This window comes from Hemitrygon akajei, chromosome 11 (assembly GCF_048418815.1).
Source record: "Hemitrygon akajei chromosome 11, sHemAka1.3, whole genome shotgun sequence".
In the NCBI taxonomy this organism is placed as follows: domain Eukaryota; kingdom Metazoa; phylum Chordata; class Chondrichthyes; order Myliobatiformes; family Dasyatidae; genus Hemitrygon; species Hemitrygon akajei.
Window position 1 is genome coordinate 30,481,284 of NC_133134.1, and position 18,081 is coordinate 30,499,364.

An 18,081-nucleotide genomic window follows, 5' to 3' on the forward strand; every position below is an offset into this window, starting at 1 on the left:
TCAACTGACCTCGATTGCCCAATCAGCTGCTTTCTGCTGAGTCTGAGCTATTCAAATCTTGATTGACTTGATTGCACAGTCCAACTGCCAAAACTTGAGCTCTGAGATATAAAGCAATTGGGTTGTCCTAACACATAAATTCAAAAAACTGGTATACAAACGCAGCAAGAATGTAGGGAAGCTAACAGAACTTCATTATTTATTGCAGAGAGAATTCAAAATGAAAATAGGAGTTCTGATGGAAGATCTGAAGCATTAACCTATTCTCTTCATTTAGATGATGCAGAACATGTTGATTTTTCTCAGTCATTTCTGTTTTTATTTTATGAAAATATTGAGTTTATGAATGGTTATTGATGAAACTTCATTTGAAGAACTATGTATTGTGTTGATTCTTCCTTTAAGAAAGGATATTAATACACAGAAAGAAGTTCTGGGAAGGTTAATTAGACTAATATCTGAAAAACCAGATTATCATAGGAGAGGCTGAACAGCTAGGCTTATATCTAGATTTTATAAGAGTGAGATGGGACTTGATTGAAAGATTGGATACTGAATGCTCTAATGTAGGATGCTGCTTTCTGGCAGAATCAGAATCAAGTTTATTATCTTGAGTATTGTTGTGAAATTTGTTTTTGTGCAGCAATTTATTGCAGTACATAAAAACTGAATTACAGTAAGTGTGTGTGTGTGTGTGTATATATATATATATATATATATATATATATATATATATATATATATATATATATATATATATATATATAGGTAAATTAAATAAGTAGTGCAAAAAAACTAGATCTATCGGCTACTGTTTAAATATCCCTGCTGGATTATTCCAGTTGCATCAATAACTAGGAATGCTCTGAAACAGAATGATGTCAACAGCATTAAACCGGATGTCAGTGTTTATCAGAAGGATGATGAGAAAGCTTTCAATGAAAAGATATTAGGCTTTTTTCCACCTTTGTTACATAACTGCTAGAAAAATGTCATATTTATTCTTTCTAGAATTTTAATTTAATTTGGTCCTCATTTAAGGCATATGAAGCAAATGCCAGTACTCTTCTACAAAGGGCAGTGGTAGTAGTTGTTAAATATTTTTGAGACAATGAATATTTAGTAATTAGGGAATGAAAAACTATCTTGACTAGATAGAAATTTGGAGTTGAGTTACAGTGAGATCAATCATAAACTTATTAATTAGTAGAGCGGACTTGAGAGTTTGAATGGCACTGTGCTGCCTTCTGCTTCTGAAACTTGTTTCCATTAACTTTAAGTGACCTAATTCAAGAAATGGAAAGCAATGCACAACCAGTGTTAAGTTAAACTTCAACACAGGAGACTGATGATACAATTCTACTTTGTAGTGTCTCAATTGACATAAGTGGCTTCAATATCTGAAAGATTACTAGACTCTTAGTGTAATTTCTAAAACAATGCACAATCCAGTTTAACATGTAAATATTCTCAACTGTACATGTCTTGAAATTGTGGAGCTGCTTATTTTTTTTCTTAATCAAGATATCATAAAATGCTTAATTGTTGCTAACTGTGGAAAAAGTCTTTATGAAAGTTGGCATATATATAGTTTTATAATTATAACATAGAACTTTACAGCACAGTAAAAAGCCCTTTGGCCCACGATGTTATGCCAGCCAATTCTAAGGTCAATCCACCCTTCCCTCCTACATCGCCCATCATTTTTCTAACATCCACATATCTACCTAAGAGTTTCTTAGGTACAGATAATGTACAGTATCTGTCTCTACCACAACCGTTAGAAAGACATTTAGTGCTCTCACTACTCTATATGTAAAAAAAAACTTACTTCTGACATCTCTCCTATACTTTCCTCAAATCACCTTAAAATTATTATATCTTACTTCCACCCTGGGAAAATGTCTCTGGCTATCCATTCAATCTATGCCTCTTATCATCTTATAAACCTCTATCGAGTCACTTCTCATCCTCCTTTGCTCCAGAGAAAAAAGCCTTAGTTTGCTCAACTTATCCATTTAAGACATGCTCTCTAATTCAGGCAGCTTCCTGGTAAATCTCTTCTGCAACTTCTCTAAAGCTTCTGCAGCCTTCCCATACATACTAAGGTAACCAGAACACAATATTCAAATGTGGTCTAACCAGGGTTTTATAGGGCTACAGTATCTTGCAGCTTTTGAACTCAATCCCCTGACTAAAAGACAGCACCACCGTATGCTTTGTTAACAACCCAGTCAACTTAAGTGGGAATTTGAGGGATCTATAGATGTAGACCCCAAAATCCCTCTGTTTCTCCACAATGCTAAGAATCCTGCCTGCCATTAACCCTGTGTTCTGCTTTCAAGTTTGATTTTCCAAACTGAATCACTTTATACTTTGCTGGTTTGAACTCCATTTGCCTGTGTTAACAGCTGCAATTATTATTAAAAGTAACATTTCTTTGTATACTAACAATAGTTTGGAAATAACATGACTACATTCACAATGAATGTTCTCTTCTGTTGTAACTTTGTGTTCAGGTTAGCCTAATGATGAATTGTCAACCACCTCGCATGGCTTGGCGAGCTTCCCACATGACAACAATCTTCATTTTCCTGTTGTTCTTTCCTGCTTTTATTGGGGTTCTTTGCCTGATAGGCATAACTGTGTGGAGGTAGGTTGCACTTTTTTTTAACCAAATATAGTGAGATTAGCATTATTGATATATTTTCTGGAGGTTTGCTGTACTCTTTAATTAATAATGTGCCTATAAACAAAAGGAAAGGGGAATGGTCTGATAGAGATATTTCTTTTTTGCCTAATATCATGGATTCATTTGTGTCCTGGACAGTTCTGCTTGGCTTAAAAAGAAATAATTTAGCTACAATTATTAAATTTTCAAGCACAGTCCGTGTCCTTGCCATGTTATTCCAGTTACTTTTATAATAAGGAATGCTGTGAAAGAGAATGATGTGCACAGCATTACACCAGCTGCCTTTATTTAACGGAGGAATGGGGAGAAAGCTTTCATTGAATGGTATTAGGCTTTTGACCTCCTTTATTAGGCAACTATTAAAGTGGCAATAGGTCATTTTTATCCATCTCAGACTTTAGTTTCATTTGATTCTCACTCCTTTTCACTGAATTTTAATTTCCTTTAATCAAAAGGAGAACAACTAAATTAGTGAGGTTCAGAACTTCTTTGGGAAAGTAAAATGAAAGAACAAAGAGTGGCACGAGGAACGATTTTTTTATGCAGTGAGTAGTTATGGTCTGAATTGGGCTGCAGGATAACACTCAAAAGACAGCTGAATCAGTATCTGAAAGGGAAGAAAAATTGCAGAGCTATGGAGAGAGTGTAGGAGAACGGACTAGTTAGATTGCTGTTAGACACAGCCAATCTCTGGTCTTACATTTTACAATTCATGGATTGTGTGGATAAATACTCTGCCCCATGTATCTTGTGTGGTTCTGTGTAACTCTGTTTATATTTCAAGTTTCTAGCATTTACATTTTGGTATTGTTATTTTTCTTCTAATAAATATTATAATTCTTGAATCCATAATTACTAATCTCCTCTCCAAGTGCAGTATTCACCCTTGAGTGTATTCCTGGTGCAAGTACAACACTTAAAAACTCATATTCTACCTGGCTCAAACTATTCATTATGATAGATGTACAGATTTTAAAGTAGCAAGGTCTGACTGTCTCAGAGGAAGGTGATAATTTTAGTACAATGCACAAAAATCTGAAAATGACAATTAGCTAGTGTGAAGACTGTCTGGCAAAATTACTTTATATCTGTTGTACAACTGTGGCAACAGCAGCTCTGAAAATAAGTTAGTGTGTGCCAAACAGCAAAATGCTGTCTTTACAGTGCTATCAGCTTTATCAATTCTGACAGTCGTTTGTGGATATTGACTTAACTGCACATCAGTCTGAAATTTCATTTGTCTATGAGTAATGGAAAACACCATGAGTCTCAATATGGACATACAAGAGAGAAGCTGTTGATGCTGGAAATCTACAACAAAACACTCCAAAAACAATCTCAATATTTTCACAGCAAAGTATGATCAAGCTGATGTTTCTTTTCATGATACTTATGATATAAATGATGAAGACAGAGGTAAGAGTTCAAGGTAGTTAAGAAGTAATTCAACTCTTACTTAATAAACATAAGTCCAGAAGCCAAGGCTCAATGACTGAACCCCCATCTCGAATCTCTGCAAGTCCAATGAAGAAGTCAAGGGTCACGAGTCCGCTGGATCTAGAGGATGTGTATACGCGTGGGTGGATGGGAAGGAGGAACAGGGCTTATCTAGCTGCTGTTGTTTTGTCACTTGGCATGTTCTGTTGTGCTGTGTTCTGTGCTCCTCTGCTGAACGCTGTGGGTGTGCTGTGTTGGCGCCAGAATGTGCGGCTGCACTTGCGGGCTGCCCCCATCACATCCTTGGGTGTGTTGGTTAATCCAAATGACACATTTCACTGTATGTTTCAATGTACATGTGATAAATAAGTCTGGATACGAATAATTATATTGTTGATTTGTACTTGCAGGTGATATGTCAAAATGTAGATTAAATTCAAGAGCAGGGAGGTCATGCTGCAACTATACAGGAGGTATATATGGTGAGGCTGCATCTGGGGTACTGTGTGCAGTTCTGGTCTCCGTACTTGAAGAAAGATATACTGGCTTTGGAGGCAGTGCAGAGGAGGTTCACTAGGTTGCTTCCAGTGATGAAGGGGTTAACCTATGAGGACTATACTTGGGACTATATTCTCTGGACTTCGGAAGAATGAGAGGGAATCTTATAGAAACATACAAAATTCTGAAAGGGATAGATAAGATAGAAGTAGGAAATTTGTTTTCATTGGTAGATGAGACTAGAACCAAGGAACATTGCCTCAAGATTCAGGGACAGAGATGAGGAGAAACTGTTTTTCCCAGAGAGTGGTGAATCTGTGGAATTCTCTGCCTAGGGAAGCAATTGAGGCTTATTCACTAAATATATTTAAGATACAGTTAGATATAGATTTTTACAGTAAGAGAATTAAGGGTTATGGGGAAAAGGCAGGTAGATGGAGCTGAGTTTACGGACAGATCAGCCATGATCTTATTGAATGGCAGAGCAGGCTCGATGGGCCCTATTTCTTATGTTAAATCAGAAGTACATTGAAGAAGTCCTTAATATGCATTGTGCCCAAAATGGGCATTTTACCAGTGTATTATCATTTCTGTGTCTCCTGTATTGTTAATTATATATTTTGTAATATCTTCTTCAGATTGAGGCCTTCTAAATTCTGTGGCCCCTTTAGAGGATTAAGTGTCCCTTATAGTTCCATTTCAAGATTTATTCATGAGCCAATTCATCAACTAGAGTGGCTTGGGTGGATCTACAACAAATTGCTTGTGAATCCGCTGTTCTTCTTCATTTTAACAGTTATTGTGTTGTAAGTATGATGTACATATTCAATGATAAAATAAACCTGTAGTGAGTTATCAATTGTGCATCCATAAAACTTCCTTATAGCTATCCAAAGGTGAGTTTGATATTGTTAATTGCAATCAGATTGAAAGTCAAACAATAACCTATGCATCGTAGGAGGCATTCCATCCAGTTGCATTACAGTTTGTTATGGTAACTGCTCTACTCAAGAATTTAAATGATTAGCACATAATCAACAGGCCCTAATCATTGCGGTGCCTCAAGAGGTGGCATTCATTATTAATGACCCTCTATTCTGGATAAGCCCTCTTCTCACTACTCCCATCAGGGAGGAGGTACGGGAGCCTGAACAGTCAATGTTCTTCCACTCTTCTTCCACTCTGCCATAAGATTTCTGAACTGTCCATGAACACTACCTCACTATTCCTCTTTTGCATTCTTTATTTATTGATATTTATTGTAACTTATAATAATTTGTTATGCCCAAACTGTGCTGTTGCCACAAAGCAACGAATTTCATGACCTGTGTCAGTGAAAATAAACCTGATTCTAATTCTGAATCAAGTTTATTTTATGAGGGTAATAAGAATGCTTGGTATTCAAATTATGTCTTGACTTTTAAATTACATTTCCATTGTTGCATGACTGCATCTCTAAATTAACAAAACGTTTATACCAATGGATTAATAATATGGTGCCAAATTACACTCAACTTGTATCTAATTTAATTTAATTACACTATACCATGGTGTTTGTAGTTCTAGACATGAATCAACTATATATGTATCACAGAACAATTAAATGCAAATATCACTATTAATAATACTCTTTATTCTCTTTTTTCAAGTGCTATTATCTATCTGTATTGGCAAATTATAGATGGGCATAAAATGATGGCAAAACTCTTACAAGAGCGTATTGTTAATGTAAGTTTGAGACTTTATCATATTCCTTTTAAGTATTTTTACTTTTCTACACCATAATTTTAAATTGAAATTTCTAGTTTCCTTTTTAGAATCTCAGTGTCTGACCAACCTTAGCTGTGATTTGTTTTTTTTTAAATATATCTTACCTTCTTCTCTCCTGAAGCTATTGGGTGCCTGCTGGTTCAGGGATGTTGGTTTTCCTCCTGTTTTCTACCTAACTGGCTATTATTCACCTAAAGGTTTTGGCAATGAGTAATAATGTCTAAACAACAGCAAAGACCATAACAGATGAGCTGGTCTGCTTGTCCCACTCCAAAATTATCCCATATAAATTTCCAATAATGGCCATCAGATTGTTTGAAAAGTGGATGCCTGTTGGATGTGTCTTTACATATTAAAAGGACATAATAGTACTTTTTGTAAACCATTCCAAGTTAATTCAAATGCTGACTACAATTCAAACCTTAGGAATTTTCTTATTCAATTATTTAGCCCTGAAATACAAATCTTATTATGCCTTTGATATATTTTTCTACCTGTAACTTGTTACTGGGGTTCATATTAATTGATTCATTCTTATTTGATGTTGCTTTTTACATTAATAATAAATAATTACTTTGAAACTTCTACCTACAAAATCCACATTGGATTGTAATGAAATGCATTGAGAATGCTGATTAGTTATGGTCTATAAAAGTAGCACAATATAAATTTATATTGATATGATAGATGACAAATTACTAATGCTCAAGTTGATCACTTTTCAGTTTGGGATTGAGGAGGTGTTTGAACATAAGAAAGCCAAATACCAGGAGCTGGTAGAGCAGTGCCAAAGACAGGGGTGGAGGGCATGATGTGAGTCTATAGAAGAGGGGTTTAGAGGTTTTGCTGGATGCTTGCTGTGCAGAACCTACTCTCACCTTGGCATTATGGGGGCTGCAACAAAAAGAGCCATCAGGTTCAGCAGAGAGGCTGCTGAGCAAATCTCCAGACAGCTATGGATCAAGAGGGGTGACCCGTGGACCGATGCTGCTGGGACACATGCTGGGCCCTGATTAACCCCGGCTGGGCCACCTGGGTGAGGGTGCCTGACGTTGAAAGAAACAAAACACCCAACGACGCAGGATTGCATCACTGAGGATGTATCCCAGCATCAGAGATTTTTTTTTTTTGCTTGTTTAGTATCTGCCACAATGAAGGATAATAGGTACTGCAGAGAAATGAAAATAGGTACTCAAAAATTATCTTCATGTCATGTATTCCTCAGCAGATTTACAACACTTTATTCAAAACTTTGCATGTGAAAGAAAGATATACTTGAAATTTATTGGATGGGCTTGAAATGGCTCTCGTCCCATTGATGCTGCTGGAGACTGTTTTTCTCCCCCAATGATTCTGCCTGCTCTACTGAATATTTCCAGCATTTTCAGTTTTTTTTCTCTGACTGAAGGCTCTGTGTGCTCCCAATACATGTGTTGGGTGGTTAACATTACAAAAATATTTTTTCCTCTTAGGAAGGAAAAGACAAAGCATATTTGTTACAAAAACTCACAGCCTTGAAAATGAGGGAAGTTTCTGAGGAGAATAAGACAAAATCCAGCATGGAGGTAAGCCCTAATCTTATAAATATTAGGAATCTAATTGACAGATCTAATTTGCAGTTTTAAGTAGCACAAATGAAGCATAAGATTATTACAGGCTGTCTACCACTGTAAAATAAATTCATTCCTGTTAGAAGTTAGAAACTTTAGTAAAATAGAGCTTTGATTAGTGGCAATTATACATTAATGGACATTAATGCAGTGCTTTGTTCATTTTCTGTTCATTTGTCGCAGGAGAAATTTGTCATAATAAAATGCTGATGATTTCACGCTCCCATTTCTTTTGCCTTCTTCCCCATGAAAATAATAGCATATGATAAATTGTCATACATATTACATAATCTCTGTATTTGTGTATAAACGTTAGCACAATCCTGAAGATAGCTGTTGCATTGAATTTCAAAATGTGAGTGCACAGGTGGACACGAGTGTCTGCACTAAATCAGAAGTCAAATATCTTATTTCTGACCAAAAACTGAATACAAGTTCAAATGAGCTCAATTGGCTATAAAAGTACAGTTACAAATATGAGTAACATCAGGATTAAATACAAGAAGGAAAGCAGTATTAGGAAGATGTGAAGTTGAAGATGCTAAGGTGAATTAAAGGAGGATAACAGTATCAGCATGAACTTGGGATGAGAGGAAGAGTGACCTGGAGGAAGAGGTGATAGAAAAAGGGAGGCGGAAACTGATGAATACCCAAGTCACTGGGTAGTTCACCATTGACTTTGGTCTGTGGCACATCCTGCCATGTTGAGTCTGTTGATTTTTGTGGTTTAAATTAAAGTGTTTTTTGATGAGGCATTTTAACTGAACCAATGGTTTGCTTTAGTTAATTATGCTGTCATTCTGGTCTGCTATGAGGAGTTTGTCAAAAGAGCATGCCTTATGTAAGTAGTTTTGTGTTCCCTCGAGTAGGTGTCACTGTTTTTGGGGACAGAGCTTTAATGGGTATGGAAAACTCCTTCAAACAATGGTGGGAGAGAGGCTCAGTTCAACTGTAGTGGTGTTTCTGTGGTTACTTACAGAGTGCTCAGAAACGAGTGGAATAAATTGTTTTGTTCATTTTTGTGGTTATGGAATCCTGATCTGATTTGAAAGCTGAGAATATCTCCTTTGAGCATTTCAGTCATCATTGTTGGGAACTTTTATGTTATTTTGAGTGAGGCAAAATAATCCAAAACTGTCATACATAAATTCCGATTCTCAAACCAACATGTGGGGGACTGAAGGAAGAAAATTCTGAATTGCTATCTGGGAATGATAAAGATCTTGTGGTTGTACACTGGAGTTGAGAACATGCTTGCATTGAGGTGTAAGGATATAAACAGCCTGAGCTTATATAGGGCTTTTGATTATGGTTGCAGACTGGACAGTCTTTTACACAGCATCTTGCAATGGGGTTGACATTTCCATTGTGATAGACATTGAACGTAATAAGAGGACTTTGAGACAGAAACTAGCATCAGATATTGCCTTAAACTGTTGCCGAGATCGCAGTGTTTTGTTTGTAAATATGAGTAACTATTAGAGGGATGTCCATTTAGAACAGAGATGAGGATGAATTTCCTTAGCCAGAGGATAGTGAAAATGTGGAATTCATTGCCACAGGTGGCTAAGGAGGCCAAGTCACTGGGTGCATTTAAGGTGACAGTTAACAGTTTCTTTATTAGTCAGGGCGTGTAAGATTATGGGAAGAAGGCAGAAGGATGGGATTGATAATAAAAATAAAATGTTAAGATCATTTTCAAAAAAGGTCATAGCATTATTCTTCTCTTCGGGTGTCCATCGATTTTCAATGATGACTGAGGCCTGGGCAAGGTTGTATGGAAGACCTGCAGTTGCCCATGCTGCAAGTCTCCCCTCTCCACGCCACTGATGTTGTCCAAGGGAAGGGCAGTAGGACCCATACAACTTGGCACCGGTGTCGTCACAGAGCAATGTGTGGTTAAGTGCCTTGTTCAAGGACACAACACACTGCCTCAGCTAAGACTCGAACTAGCAAAACTTCAGATCACTAGACTGATGCCTTATCCACTTGGCCACGTGCCACACCACATGCCGTAGATTTATATAACTGACATGTAGGTGTGGCAGAAACTCCTGACTGTTATCAGAAAGCACTAAAATATTATGAAAGATTGTTAGCAAATGGACTATTACATATTCTGATGCGGTACAATAGAAATCAATAAAACTAAGAGATCTTGAAGTATAACTTTCAAACTTTGGAACTAACAAGACATTGCTTGGCATGAGTACATGTGAAAAGTGTGGAAGGTAATCCCTATATGGACTCTTCTGAAGGACTTCTGAACAAACCTGCTGTTGAAACCCTTTCCAAGATATGTTGCCTTTAGATTCATCCATTCCAATATTCTCCTGGCTGACCTCCCAATGTACACCCTCTGTATACTTCAGTTGACACCAAACATTGATGGATCTTCTCCTCCTACTTAATCATAGTTACTTGCTGACTTGCATCAGTGATGTTTTAAAATAGAATATGTAGTTTAAATTCTCTACTTGCTTTCAGCTCTCCTTAGAGACTTGCTTTTCTCTATTTCTACAAGTGACTCTGGCCCTACTAGATCACTGCAATCCCAAAATTCTCACCTTTAGTGTATCCATGTTTTATCCCATTTCACTATTTTCAGCCAATTATTCAATTGCCGATGGGGACAATGTTCCTGAATTTCTTCCTCGAACCTTTCTCCAACTTTCTTTACTTCTCCATCCAATCTTATTTTCACCTGTGATAGTTTCTTATAAAGGAATTGAGATATGACCTCCATGAAGCTATCAGGGATGCCAAGAAACAATACCAATGCAGAACCAAAATCCCAGACCACCATCAGTTTTGACAGGACTTATAACGGGCTACAAACTGAAGCCACTGACAATCGTGCATCCTTTCCGGTTGAGCATAATGCATTCTAACCCCATTTTGAACAGGAGGGATTGGAATTCCATCACCCTCCCGACAGCCTCCAATGCACCTGAATTCACAGTCACCATGCCAGACATAAGGTCAGTCTTCCTGAGTGTGGAGTCATGGAAGGCAACGGGGCTGGGTGATATCTCTGTCTGTGCAGGTCAGCTGGGGGAGGGGAGTATTTGCAGTAATTTTGAACCTCTCCCTGCTTCCGTCTGAGGTGACCTGCTTTAAGAAGACCCCTGTTTATTCCAGTACCTAAAATAACAAGGTAATGTGCCTTACCTAAAAAGACCAACGTAACATCTCTGAACGACTGGCATCCTGTCACACTCTCCTCAATAATAAGCAAATGCTTTGAGAGGCTGCTCAAGGACTACATCTACAGCATGCTACCACCCACAATGGACCCCCTACAATTCACCAACTGATACAATCGATCGACAGATGACATCTGGAGAAGAGGGATGCTTATGTGAGAATGCTGTTCTTGGACTACAGTTCAGCATTCAACACCATTATTCCCTTCAGGCATGACCAGAAGCACAGAGACCTCGGCCTTCACCCTGCCTTGTGCAGCTGGATCCTGGACTTCCTGTCAGATCGCCAACAGGTGGTAAGAGTGGGCTTCCTCGTGCATCTGCCCCTCTGACCCTCAACACACGTGCCCCTCAGGGCTGTGTCCTAACCGCTCCAATCTGCTAATTAAGTTTGCTGACGATTGACCTTATCTCAAATAACAAAGAGGCAGCCGACAGAGAAGAAGTCATCACCCTGACACAGTGGTGTCAAGAAAACAACCTCTCCCTCAATGTCGCAAAACCAAAGTTGCTGGTTCTGGACTAATCCCCATTGACGTCAATGGATCTGGGGTTGAGAGAATGATCATCTTTAAGTTCTTGAACATACACATCACCGAGGATCTCATGTAGTCTGTACATACCAGCTGTGTGGTGAAAAAAGCACAACAGCGTCTCTTTCACCTCAGACCGTGAGGAAATTTGGCATGAGTCCCCAAATCCTAATGATTTTCTACAGGGGCACAATTGAGAGCATCCTAACTGGCTGCATCACTGCCTGGTATGGGAACTATACTTCCCTCAATTGCAGGACTCTGCAGAGAGTGGTGCAGACAGTCCAGCGTATCTGTAGGTATAAACTTCCCACTATTCAGGACATTTACAGAGACAGATGAGTAAAAAGGCCCCGAAGGATAATTGGGGACCTGAGTCACCCCAATGACAAATTGATCCGGGAAACGGTATTGCAGCATAAAAGCCAGGATCAACAGGCTCCGGGACACCTTCTTCCACCAGGCCATTAAACTGATTATTTCACGCTGATATTTCTATGCTCTATTGACTGTCCTGTTCTACATACTATTCATTACAAATTACTATAATTTGCACATTCAGACGGAGACGTAACGTAAAGATTTTTACTGCTCACATATGTGAAGGATGTAAATAATAAAGTTAATTCAATTCAATACAATTCAATGATGATTACTGACTGGTGGCTCTGATATTCAGGAGGTTGGGCATGTTATTCTGGCCTCCTAGATAACTGTGATCCACTTCAATTCACATACTATCAAAACATCTATGGCAATACCATCTCCCTGACCCTACACTCATCCCTGGATCAACCGAACAGTAAAGATGTCTATGTTAGACCATTGTTTATTGTCTACAGCTCTGCCTTCAATATTATAATTCCAAGCAAACTAATTTCTCAAGATAAAGCTGGGACTCAACACCTCCCTTTACAGCTGGATCCTTGACTTGCTGACCAATAGGCCATAAGGTCAGGCAACAATGCCCCTGCCACAATTACCGGTATTCTCAACACTGTTGCCCCACAGGATTGCATTCTCAACCCTTGTGCTACTCTCCATACACTCATAACTGCACAGCCACATCTTTTATCCACAAATTTGAGACGATACCACCATCGTGGCCATATTGCAGATAACGAGTTGGAGTACAGGAAGTGTACAGAGAGCCTAATGACATGCTGTCATAACAACAGCCTTTCCCTGGAAGTCAGTAAATCAAAAAAAGCTGGTCTGCGCAATTTCTCCTTGACACTCGGGCTCCCAAGTCCAGGCAGCATGCTTGTAAATCTTTTCTGCACTTTCTGACTTCATAATGTCTTAGAACAGGGTGAGCAAAGCTATAAACAATATTCCAAGAGTGGTGTCACCAGCATTTTATACAACCACATTGTGATTTCCCTAATCTTGTACTCAAGTCCTGATCTATGGAGGCCATCACACCAAATGCCTTCTTCACTACCCTTTCAACAAGTGATGCTACTTTCAGTGATCTATGCACTTGCACTCCTACAGTAGGTCCTCTGTTCTGTAACAATCCCCAGGGTCCTACCATCCGTTATGCAAGTCCTACCCTGGTTTTATCTCCTGAAATGTAACACCTCACATTTAAATAGAATGAAAGCTATTTGCCATTTCTCGACCTACATACCTAGTTGATCAGAATCCCCTTGTAGTTTTTCATAATCTTCTGCACTAACTGCAACATCACCTATTTTACCACCTGCAGACTTGCTAACTATGGCTTGTATGTCCACATACAAATTGTTATAAATTACAAACAACAAAGGTCCCAGCACTGATCCTTGTGGCACACCACTGATATAGGCCTCCAGTCTGAATATCAGCCTTTTGCCATCAATCAGCCTGTGCTTCCTCCCACTAAGCCAATTATGAGTCCAATATGCTGTTTTGCCCAGGATCCCATGCGATTCAAACTTCCAGATTAGCCTGTCATGAGGGACCTTGTCAAAGGCCTTGCTTTGGTTCCTGTAGACAAAATCCACTGCCCTACTCTCACCTACCCTTTTGGTTACCTCCTCAAGGAACTCAAAAGGTTTGTCAAACACAACTTTCCAAACACAAAGCTGTGCTGACTATCTTGAATCAGACCCTGTCTCTCTAGACGTTGGTAGATTCTGATCCTCAGATTTCCCTCCTTGCAATTTACCGTTCTCCAATGTTAAGCTCACTGGCCTATAGTTTCCTGGCTTGATTTTCCAACAACTTTAAACAATGGTACCATATTAGCCACTCTCCAGTCCTCCACAATCTCATCTGTAGCCAGAGGTAAGCAAAATGTCTCTGCAAAGGCCTTCACAACCTCTTGTCTGGCTTTCCACAAGGTCTGAGAATGTATCAGGTCAGGTCCTGGGGATTTGTCCACTTTAAGGCACATTAAGGCCTTCAAGACTTCCCTCCTGTTCTCCCATCTCCTTAACTTCAATCATTCTCTCTGGAGTGAAAATGAAAAAGAAATATTCATTAAATTCTAACCCATTTCCTTTGGTTTCATGCATAGACAGCTGTGCTGATCTTTAAGGGGATCTATTTTCTCCCTTGTCAACCATGTACTTTTAATATACTTGTAGTATCTCTTGGTATTTTGCCTCACCTTGCCTGCTGGGGCCCTCTTATATCCTCATTTTACCTACCTAACTTCTGTCACGTGCATTCCTACTTTGTGTAGTCATCATTGGAATTTTAGCATATTCACTATTTCACCCAGAAGTGGTGTAAATCAGTTTTAAATTGAACAAGCCATATTCCACTACACACCCTAATTTAGCTGAAAGCACGCAAACTGGGTGTGGGCAAATCATTCCTCGTTTAAGATAACTTCCTCTTGGGACCATTCTTCCTGATTCAGCACTATGTAATGATTTTCTCTCTGTGTATTGATTGTTTCAAATTGTGACAGCTGGGAAATGAATGCCCTTGTTTAGTGCCGGGAGCAGCAAAATCATCCCTAGATATTGCAAGGCATGAGTCACACTTGGCAGGAAAACCCATTTTAGAACCTTCAGTAGGCATACACTAAAGTTCCTATATTATATTAAATTATTGATAGTCAAATCCCTATTTATAGACAATCACTATTTAGATTGGCTACTGATTATTTTACTTATTTGGGGGTTAAAATTACTAAGAAGTATAAGGATATATTTAAAGTTAATATTTTACCTTTAATTGATCATGTTAAACAACTGTTTATTAAATGGTCCCCACTGTCCTTATCTTTGATTGGTAGAATTAATACTATTAAGATGTTTATCTTACCTAAACTTCTGTATCTATTTCAGGCAGTATCAATTTTTATTCCTAAATCTTTTTTTGATACCATCGATTCTAAAATTTCTTCATATATATGGCAATATAGAAATCCCAGGTTAAGTAAGAAATATTTACAGAAATCAAAAAAGGAAGGCGGGTTGGCTTTGCCATATCTTAGATTTTATTATTGGGCAATTAATATTCAAAATTTAACATTTTGGACACAAGAGTTGGATGAAACTCAATCTCCACGATGGATGAACCTCGAGCAGGAGTCTGTACAGAGGTTTTCAGTGGCTTCTATTCTAGGAGCTGTGCTTCCCTTTGTATTTACTAAACTGAATAAACAAATGATAAATCCAATAGTTAAACATACAATGCGAATATGGTTACAAATTTGTAAATTTTTTGGATTGAATGAACTTATCCTGTCACGCTCTATTATATCTAACTTTTTTTTCCAACCATCTAGAATTGATCAAGCCTTTTTGTTATGGAAAACAAAAGGAATAACATGTTTTCGTGATTTATTTATGAATGATTGTTTTATGTCTTTTGAGCAGTTGTCTAATAAATATAATTTGCCTAGATCACACTTTTTCAGATATTTACAGATTAGAAACTTTCTGAATACCACTTTACCTACCTTTCTGATATCACATCCAATCGAAGTTACAAAAAAAAATTTGGGTTTAAACCCTTTCAGAAGAGTTTAATAGCAATTATTTATGATTTGATTATGAAAATACGTCTAGGTACTTCTGATAAAATTAAGAATGAGTGGGAAAGAGAACTTCAAATATCTTTATCTACAGAGAAATGGGAGAAAATTCTTAAACTAGTTAATATTTCATCAATGTGTGCCAGACACGCTTTGATACAATTTAAGGTGGTTCATAGGGCTCATATGTCCAAGGGTAAGTTAGCACGTTTTTACTGTCATATAAACCCTGTTTGTGATAGATGTAATTCTGAAGTAGCTTCTTTAACACATATGTTCTGGTCATGCCCTCTGTTAAGAAAATATTGGAAAGATATTTTTGATATTATTTCAGCAATTCTGTGTGTTGATTTACAACCTTCCTATTACTGCAATCTTTGGACTACCAGTTCTAGACTCTAGTCATTTATCCTCATCAGCTTGTCGTTTAATTGCTTTCATGACATTAATAGCCAGAATTTCCATTTTATTTAAATGGAAAGAGTCCAACCTACCTACCACATTTCAATGGTTTTCCCAAATGATTGCATGTTTAAATTTGGAAAAGATTAGGAGCAGTACTATGGCCCCTCAGTTAAATTTGAAGAAACTTGTAAGCCATTTATTCAATATTTTCACATGATGTAAGTTGACCCTTTCTGAATCCTTTTTTTCAGTAATTTTTTTTAATGTATAGAGGAGCGGAGTTAACAACAAAATATAATTTTAACTGATGAATTATGGCAGCCCAATCTTTGTTTTTTTTTTAGGTTAGTTTGTTTTAGTTTGGGTTTTTTTTTCTTTTTCTCTTTTTTTATAATTATAATTATCGTTTTTGTGGTTAATTACTAAGAGATTGGGAGGTTAGACTCCATTTGTTACTTGGAATATGTGTTTCTACATGTTAACCGTTATTAATGTATTCCTGATCTCTGTGTATTAGTATTAATATTGTTTATTGGAAACTTAATAAAAAGATTGAAAAATAAAGAAATTATTGATAGTCTGTACCTCTGGATTTATCATGAGGTCATATCCTATTTAGCCTATCACCCAGCTCCCATAAGCATTACTTAAGTTAATTCCTCACATTCCAGGTTGATTAGTGCCCCTCTATCACCTTAATCACTTGGCTGGTACCTTGGACCCCAATAGTCCAAGGATTATTCCTGTCTGGATTAAATATGTTCTTCCTTCCATTAACCACCTCAGTTCCTACCTCAGGAAATCTATTCATATCTAGATCCCTTAGAAGTCTTCAATGTTAAAAAAGATTATCCTGGCATTTGCACTAATTAAAAATCATGTATCTAGGTGAGTTTAAATTGATGGTAGCATTGATAACAATGGTGTCTACTGCCCTCTGGAGGACTGTTATGCTGACCTGGTACTATTGTGATTATCTCTTCAGGACTGTTCACAACTGCTGGTTCAATTTGGTGTATAATTTGGCACATGTAGCTCACAATACTACTCTACTCTTGTGGGGGTGGGGGGGAATTGTCTGGACCCCTTGTGGCATTATACATGGCTGTATTCCGCTCTCTTTCCTCCAGGTTATCTACAGATTAAAATTGACTTGTCAGCTCCCTGTCAACCCCTTTATCCTCCATCCTGTACAAATACTTTTCCAAAAGTCAGGTTAAGTGAGTAGATGTGTTCAAAATAGTGCTGTGATACAGGTTCCATCCCATTGAACAATTATAGCACTCCCTCTCTCTGGGTAGATGAATCAACATCCCAGCTCTTTACTTCACCCTGCCCTCTCTCCCGGTCTCACCTATCACCTACTACCTTGTACTTCTTCTTCCCTCCCCCCACCTTCTTACTCTGACTTCTCATCTCTTTTTCCAGTCCTGATGAAGGGTTTTGACCTGAAATGTTGACTTTTCTCTTTTCCTTAGACGCTGCTTGTCCTGCTGTGTTCCTCTAGCATTTTGTGTGTGTCAGTGATTTATCCCATTTGGCCTTTTTAATTGAGTCAGCCAGTTCCTTCTCTCAGAGTGTATAGGCAGCTTTCGCAATCCTCCCAAGCTGCCATCGATGGGAACCCAATGCACATTTCCAGGAATCCTCTGCTGGCTGAGGCGAGAGGATCTCAGCTCACTCAATGTAGGTTAATGGACATCTGCGACCAATGCTTCTATGCTCTTCGGCCACATCCATACATACCATTTGTCTTCAACTCATAGAGCATAGAACAGTACAGGCCCTTCGGCCCACAATTGTGTGCTGACCCTTAAACCCTGCCTCCTCATATAGTCCTCCCCATCAGGAAACTAATCCCACTTACACTTGAAATGCTCTGCCTTCAATACAAGACAGCTGGAAGCAATTTTGATCTTTGGGTCCACACAAACTCCCAGTGGTCCAATTTGCT

General features: G+C 38.1%; 1 protein-coding gene across 1 annotated transcript in view; it reads left to right on the forward strand.

Annotated features, from left to right (window-relative positions):
• LOC140735452 (transmembrane channel-like protein 5) overlaps positions 1-18,081 on the forward strand; it is a 123,877-nt gene that overhangs the window by 86,774 nt on the left and 19,022 nt on the right. The window contains exons 18-21 of the mRNA XM_073060544.1: positions 2,520-2,653; positions 5,266-5,433; positions 6,277-6,355; positions 7,870-7,962. Coding sequence (XP_072916645.1) covers positions 2,520-2,653; positions 5,266-5,433; positions 6,277-6,355; positions 7,870-7,962 — 474 coding nt within the window. The remainder of the gene's footprint in view (positions 1-2,519; positions 2,654-5,265; positions 5,434-6,276; positions 6,356-7,869; positions 7,963-18,081) is intronic.